Source organism: Accipiter gentilis, chromosome 16, assembly GCF_929443795.1.
Source record: "Accipiter gentilis chromosome 16, bAccGen1.1, whole genome shotgun sequence".
NCBI lineage: Eukaryota > Metazoa > Chordata > Aves > Accipitriformes > Accipitridae > Astur > Astur gentilis.
Window position 1 is genome coordinate 1580243 of NC_064895.1, and position 8211 is coordinate 1588453.

The 8211-nt window shown below is 49.0% G+C and overlaps 1 protein-coding gene across 1 annotated transcript in view; it reads right to left on the reverse strand.

Moving 5' to 3' along the window:
- HDAC7 (histone deacetylase 7) overlaps positions 1-7519 on the reverse strand; it is a 90846-nt gene extending 83327 nt beyond the window's left edge. Inside the window, exon 1 of the mRNA XM_049818716.1 lies at positions 7418-7519. Within this exon, the coding sequence (XP_049674673.1) occupies positions 7418-7436 (19 nt within the window). The 5' untranslated portion in view covers positions 7437-7519. The remainder of the gene's footprint in view (positions 1-7417) is intronic.
- Positions 7520-8211: the final 692 nt, after the last annotated feature.

Here is an 8211-nt window from a genome sequence, read left to right on the forward strand (position 1 = left end):
AAACAAAACAACACCACGAAAGACCTTCCAAAAATGTTGCACGAAAAGTGAACACTCAGCAGAGCGAGGTTTCCTGCGCAGTGAGAGTTGGCCAGCGAACGAACAGGAAATCACTGCTTCCTGCCTGCAGAGGAAGCGCCTATCTAATGCCTGTGATCAAAAACAAACAGCACTTCAATTAAACAAACAAAGGACCTAAAACTTCAACAGCTCGCAGCCTGGGTCAGCTCCAGCAGGAGGGAAAGGCGTCCAAAAATAAGAAGCTTGTAACCTTGAAAAAGGCCCTCATCCTCTTCCCCTTGCGGTGCTTGCTCACGCTGCGTGTGCGGAAAGCAGAAGGGATTAGGCGACCTCCTGGGCATGTACCCTGGGTGGGTGCTGCTGTCCCAGGAACCAGTCGCCCCTGGGAAGTGGTAGAGGTGGCCTCCAGCAACGTCGCCAACCCTTGGGTTTGGTGAAGGACCACTGCTGACAGCCAGAGCTACCTCTGAGCTCAGCCCCACGCGTCCCCAGCGCCCGATGCTGCGGCTGAGGCAGGAATCCCAACTTCATTAAAAAAACCTTCTGCACCAGCCTTAATGGCTCTGAAGAAAAGCTTGAGAAGCATTTGCACAAGGACAGCAGCGGTAGCTCGGTGCCTTCTGACCCTCCCCAGGAGATGGGAACCCATCTCACCTCTCCCACAGGCTTAGGGGCTGTTTAAATCACTAAGCTGGCAGATAACACCACCTTCCTGCCCAAGACCCATCTCAGGTGCCTGTGACTTTTTAAACCAGGTCCCTGTGTCTGGTCTTTACTTTGCTTGTCTCAGTTTTGGTTTGAGATTTAGTTTCACGTATAGGAATGTTTCCTTTCTGATCTGCTAGAGATTTTCTTTTTGTTCTAATGCAAATTTCACTTGTCTTACATATAATGAATTCAGGAAATGGGAAGAGGGATCCTTTCTTATTACATCTGAGCAGAGCAGGATTTATAGTCCCTGGACTATAAATCATTCCTAGGAGTCGCACAGCAATATGATCTTGAGCTTCTCATAATTTCAGGGTTTCACCTCCATAAAGGGGCCAGAGGATGCTGAGGGCTGTGAAATGCCCAGGAATCTCACAGTGCTTTTCCAACTTGCTGAAAACCTTTTGTCTAGACAAATCACAGGGAAGAGATTGATCTGAAAAGTCAGCAGGATTCAACAGCCAGGTCCTCCCCATCCTGGTGTGTACTGTCAGCGCTCAGATCAGCCTCTGTGCCAGCAGAAGCAGACTTTGCTGCGGTATTTATCAAGTGAGTTATAGGGTCTGGGTCTCACTGAATGAATGACCAAAACTGAGCACATGCTGTTTACCAGATTTAAAGCACAGGCACGAAGAGATGGAGGAAATAGTTTTGCTCCAAAACCCGAAGCTTCAGGATGCCTCCAACTCAAAATCTATCTCCGGAAAGCCTGTACTCCCTTCAAAGCCACGCTCTGTCCCCAAAGCCCAGAACAACCCCTTTCCTCCCCTGTGAGACTATTTGCCTGCTTACAGGTCCTCCAGCCTGGTGCCTGTCTGTCCAGCCCGCTGTCCGTCTGTCCAGCCCAGGGTCCTCCAGGCTGAGCCCTGAAACTCCGGCATTGCTCATTCTGCACATGTCCGGTGCTCTGGGCTTTTCCAAAGCCAGGCTGGCTGGAAAAACTGCTCTCCCAGCATGAAAGCAAGCACAGAAAAAAAAAAAAGAAAAAAAAAAAAGAAAAAGAAACAAAAAGGCCAGGGTTGTCCTGGGACTTTGTGTTTGAAAGGGAGCACTTTTCTCCGTCTCGCTGAGCGCGCCTGACGACGTGGTGAGAAATATGGTTCAAGAACAAAGGACGGCGAGCAGTTACCAGGGAGGAGCAGGCTGGCGTGAAAAAAAAAGGCTAAAGCAGGCTGAACCACGGTGTTACCTGTCTCCCAGCCTGCTGGGGACTAGCAGAAACCATGGACTGACAGCCAGACCTGGTGACCTTCGAGAAAGGCTCCATCTCCTCCTATCCCACCCTCCGTTCCAGGGGTGCAAGCTGCGGCACCTTGAGTCCCGACACGCTCGCTCCGCTGTAGGTTTGCACCGGTGCTGCTAAGCTCAGGATGGGTTTTACAGACCCGTACGCATCTGCCAGACACGGCGCAAAGCAGAGCACAATGATTTTATTTTTTTTTCCTTCGGTGCATTTTGCATTTGAAAGATGCCAAAGCAACAGCAAACTATATCCGACTATGGGCTGATGGAATAACTATTCCAGAGTCATCAATAGCCCCGCAATAGTCTTGGACAGCAAATTTCAAGGGTGGGGGAATGTGTGTGGCCACAGGGTCTTCCTGTGTGGCCACCACACAAACCCCCATGACTTAGCAGTTTGTCTGGTGATGTTATAACTATCAGGTGCGGCCATCCCAAACTTGCTAAATGCTTGCAAAAATCAGGCAAGATTTTTTTTTTGCCCCACCCACCTGATTTGTTTGGAAAAAAAAAGTTTACCTGTTTCCTGGCATTATAGCTGCTCACTGGTTTTATTTGCTTTTAAAGTAAACTTCCTGGTGAATTAACCAAGCCCAATTAATACATAAAGTGCATCGCAAACAATGCATGGCTGTGTCTGTCCAGGAGAGGACAAGAGGCAAGTGTCACTGGAAATAAGGTCACAGCTGGGTACCTCTCACTTCCTATCCCTGTGCACCACGAGGGTAGTCAAACACATCATATCACCTCAATCCCAATTTACCAGCTGTTCCAGGAGGCCATTTCTAAGCGCTTTGTCCCAGTTTCCCTTCCCTGTGTGACAGCCCCCACAGAGTGACCCCAAGTTCAGCTTCACCAAGGAAACGGGGCCATAAAGCCAGGATGACGAATGCCAAAATCTCCAACAGTCAGTCCATCAAGATGCCAAGAAGTTCCATCGAGCGGGACAAGCGTCGGCAGAGCAGCACTGCCATCCCACCAGTCCCTCCCTCCTTTGCCCAGTCTGCCCATTTGCCCACTGGTGTGACACTGGGGCTGTCCAAGGGAACAGCTGGGGCAGGGTGCAGCAGCGGTGATGGCAGCAATCACCGTGCCTTGCCAAAACATCCGAGCAGGGACAATAGGCGAGGGCCAAGCGCCAGGACACGGTCTGAATACAGAGCTCCTGCGCTGAAGGAATGGCCTCTGTGGGTATTTGCGGTCTGAAAGCTCTCGCTTGAGTCTTTTTAAACAATGTCTCATCCTTCCTACTGCAGAATTGCAGTCCTGGCCTGGCGGATAAAAGGGTTGCTGATGCTGTTCCATCCCTTGCTGGAAAATACATGCAACATCCCTGGAAAGTTGATTGCTAATATGGAAATGCTGGCCAATTTCCTCATTGTGTAAGTGCCAAGAACACAGATGAACTCCTGGAGGCTGCTATGGAGGGGACTATGGGCACCGAGGTGGGGAAGACTTTCAGTGGCAGTAAAGTTCTCATCTCTTCCTGAAAATCAAGGGAACACAATTATGCTCTGAAAAGCTCCATTAAATCTGAAGGTTTCATCTACATTTATATTAACACATGTCAGCTCCGGCTGGAAAAATGCCTGTCCCAGGCAGTAGCGCAACAGCTTTGGAGGTTTCCTTCTGCCGCAGACCTGAGATCTGTTCAATATCAAGCCTGGAGATGTTCATTTCACCTCCCGCATTCTGCTACTTTAAAGCCCAATTTAACCAACTCCTTCAACTTAGTCAATGGGATTTAAAGTGAATGTGACTGCTTCCCTTATGTTGATGGGCTCTGATCTTCCTTGGAGTAATCCTACGTATGTCCATCCAGCCCGGTGTCCGTTCCTGAGCCATCTCTACCCACAACTCCTAGTCCATTTTCAGAGATACCAGAGGGCTGCCCAAAGCTGCTGGATTTAGTAGAGGTTTCTGGCTAAGAGCAAACGGCACAAACACAGCTGCACTGGGATGAAGGGAAAACACCTGATGTTGTATTGGACTAGAAATGTCATTTTAAGGAGAGAAAAGCTCAGAAATGTATCTAGCCTGCTCTGACTTTCTGCATAACAGACTACATAGGCTCTCTAGATGGTTTTTGCAAAAGCTGCAAGTTCTGCAGGTCTCCTAGAAGACTTCCAGTCGTGTTTTGAGCAGTTTATGTGTTGCATAACGCAAGGACAGCTTTTTGGTTGTTTAGAGCATAAGAACACGCCATGCTCCAACAGGTACCTGAACTGACACAGAACCCCAGACGGGCTCAGTAATGCTTTAATGAGTAGTAAAAGTGCTCTTTTATACCTTCTTTGATCATCCTGTGTTTATAAGGCCCAAGATCATGCTTGTTTTCTCAACTGCCATATTATACCAGAAACAGTACCAGCAGGTTTCTTCTTTCAAAGCCTCCTGTAACTTCTTCAAGGCATTGCTTCCTAAAATACAGCTCCCCATTGCAAATACACCCTACATCTACACTCAGCAGCATCCACATTACTATTTTCCAAAAAAATTAACCCCAGTGAGATTAAAACATAGTAAGGACAGAGCTATTAATTTTATCTGCCTAGGTATCACATTAGGCCTTACGGGAGAAGTGGAGCATGTCCTTCTGATTACCCAGAGTGGTGGCCAAATCCTGTCCAGAGCTGGTTTCCTAGAATAAATCCAGCAATCAGCATCTGACCTACTTTCTGTGTTCTCAGCTGTAGTCTTCCAGTGTTTTCTAACACAAAATCACATTGTTTGCATGTGCCCAGGTTTACTCTGTTAATCTGAATTTCCCTTTATCACCTGTCTTTCCTCTGTCTGTTTTTCTTGTCTTTTCTGTGTGTAAGTCATCAGCTGCTTCTCCTAAAGCCCCTACTAGAAGGACTCAACTTACCCAGATCAAAATTGCACATCAAATACCTGCTTTTTGCTGAGATGAACAGTCCCTAGAAGAGCCTGGCCCTCCTCCCCTCTACCTGCAAAGGGAGCCAAGGCTGAGCAGCTCAGCTGGGCTCATCCACCTTAACTGGGATGAATTTCACCTGACAAGCCTATACATGGGATGAAGGAGATCAATAAAGCCATTGGAATTCTTTCTAATTGTAGTTATCCCTGACTTTCTTTCCTGTTCTAGGGCAGAAGACAGAAATTTGGGAAACTCACCTGTAATAAAGCTTTTAGGAAAATTTATCTGAGGATCAGTCATTATGGCATGGAGGCTTGCTATGGACTTTCAGGCACCAATCTTCTCCATGCCCCATCCCAAGGACCTCAGATACCCTGTGGTATTTCCTAGGCTAAGATACTATGTCCTACAAATTGTATTTCAGTGCAGACAACAGATACTGGACACAGATGGAGAAGAGAAACTCAAAGGAGGGGGGTGAGTACAGACACCTGGGGTCATTAGATAACAGCATCTGGGCTGTATTTAGTTGCATGCAATCGAATCCTCAACCTGGGAGTCATTCCACTTCACGGTGTCTTTGGCAGTGAAGCCTTAAGGACTTTCCACCGAGGCCATTTGATCCCACCAGCACGGCGCACGCAGCGGCAGCACTACTATGGCTTGTGGCATCGTATTGTTAACCAGATCACTGAGCTAACATTGAGCAACTGAGGTGAAAAATAAACCCTTAGGGCCCAGTTTAACCACTCCATAATCACACGAGGTCAATGGCAGAGGTGAAGGGGCAGCTGAGAGATGGGAAAAGTGGCAGAACTGCTGGAGCACCTTCCCCTCCCCAAAAGCAGCTACCGCAGCATGTCGCTGGTTTTCCCTCCTCTGCTTTTCAAACTCTGGTGGTTACCAGTCTGAGGAACATGCCCTAACCAGCAACATTTCTCTTAAGCATGCAGCACTTCCCATTTGCCAAAGTACATCTAGTACCGCTGTCCTTAGCCCACATTGTACCACAGGTTCCCGCGCTGCCATGCGGCCCACATGCATCACCATCAGTTTGCCCCCAGTTCCTCTACGTAACACGAGAGTAGGGAACGCATTGCAAGCTATTCAGCAAATAGAGGAGCCGATACAAATGAGAGAGGGGACTTTTTGACCTCAGACATCCTTCAGAGTCATGGTCCCTGCTCCTTTGTTCCCATTGTCACCTAGGCACTGCAAGCAAAATAAGTTTGCATTAATGGTGGACGCAAAGGGAGGGACTGCTCCACCAGCAAGTACATCAGAGCACGTGAGAGCTCAGGGAATGCAAACACCTTGAAAGGAAGATTTCACGAGATGAGCGTATTTTAGCTGTTTGCAAAGGCCTGCCAGAAAGAACAGCAGGGAAGTGCCAGGAACACAGAGCTGTTTTGGTGCACATCAACCAGAGCAAGTGTCCTGGGAAGCTGCTCTGGAAGAGGAGCTGGCACGTTTACAATGTGCTTTTTTGTGGCGTGCAATCCCTTGGGAAGATCTTAAAGATATATCTGCAATAGGCCTTCTTGTCTGTCACGGTCTCCCATGTGAATCATTTACAGTTTCCTGGGAGGGTAAGACTGGGACCCGCTATTGGAAGTTGCACATTAGGCAGCAGCTTCATCACTTGTCCTGAATTCAATTAATTAACATATATCACACTGCTGCTGAAGTGTCCTGTATTTTGCCTCCTGCTTTTTCTGCACGAAAAAATCTAAACAGGTCACTTGGGCAAAACCAGACTCCGGATAACACTCTTTACAATGACAACACACGCTGCACCTCTGCCTGCTTTCTGCGGTCCCCAGCACGCACCGCAGCGAGCCCCGCTGGCCGCTTTCTCCCTGGGATGCAGCGGTTACAAGTCACAGATCCCCTGCGCCGAGCAGCAGTTTCCCTGTTCTCCAGCCCACCTCTCTCTTCGCCATTTAAAACAGGCTGGAAAATTCCTACGAGGCTGTTGAAGGCAAGAGAGCAGAAACGCCACGGACACCGGCGGGAAGGTCTGCAGCATCCACACGACGCAGCCCTCGCCTCCAAAACCAAGCGTCCCTGGATCACGGAGGTGTTTCCCACCCGGAGCCTTTCCGAGCTCCTCTTTTGGTGTCGCCCCTGAATTACACAGCCCCAAAGCTGCGGGGAATATTGCCCTCCTGCAGCCCCGCTCAGAGCCACGCTTGATTGCATCATATTTGTTTTTCTTTGCCTTTGAGATCAGGATTCCTCCTACCTTGCTAAGAGCCAGGTTTTTGCCCAGTCTCCCAAGGAGGGGAGCCAGCGGGTGACCCAAATCCAGGCACACAGCTGGGTGGCAAAGCCTTCTCCAGCACGCGTGTCCGATGGGGACAGCGTCCGCACTTTCTCAGGCAGCGCTGGGTTGGGTTTTGAGAATTTTAACGTTTACAGCATCTGCTTTTGTGCTCTACGGTACCTCGGCAGCCTGAGAGCAGCGAGAGGACCCCGACGCTGCGGGGACGGACGCGAGAACCCACCGGGAACGGCCGCGTTTGCGGATGCGGTGACGGGCAGAGTCACTAGCAGGCTACTCACCCTGGCTTTGTCCTTGCATCCAGAGGAATTAAAGCCCTTGGAGATGAGGTCTCATTGTTCAAGATGTGCTTAAGGGAGGCAGCTGCTTTCTTTATATCTCAAGATTCACTAAAGTTCAGGAAGAGAGAGAGAGAAAGAGGGGGGACGGCAAAAGGGGAGGGACTGAGAGAAGGGCCCAGAGGCCGTATAGAATGACAATGGAAGGAAATGCTTTATCAAACCTAGAAAGCCAACCCTGTCCTGGGAACACAGAGGGAGAAAAAAAAAAAAAAAAACTTGCAGAAGAAAAGCGAGTTCAGCTGCCCTGGGTTCCTCCCTTGGCAGCGTAAGCCCTCCTCCCCCAGCCCCTCTCTCCCAAACACAATGCAAGACGGTGAAAGCCGTCAGGCTCAAACACTTTTTTTTCATTAAACAGAGAGAAGTTTCAGTTCTTTTAAAAAAAAAAAAAAATCCAACAACCAAACCCTGCCCGGGAATGGGAATGTGACGCTCTTCCCCCTCCCCCGGCTCCAGCCTTCCAAGTTTCTATGAGTCAAACGTTTGCAATGTGTTACCGAAATGTTACCAAGCTGGAATGCAGCATCTGAGAGGGCTTAGCTAATAAAACTTTTGTTTGTTGGCTGGGAGAAAGTGTCACCGGCAGAGAATTCGGTTCTTCTTTTGTCTTTCCCATCTATGTCTTATCCAGAGAGGGTTAAGTGGTTGTGCAATGCTGACACCCTACGAGGGCGGCATTAACCCAGCGCTCCCAGTCCAAAGCAAAAAGGGAAATTGCACTGTGAAGTGATAGACCA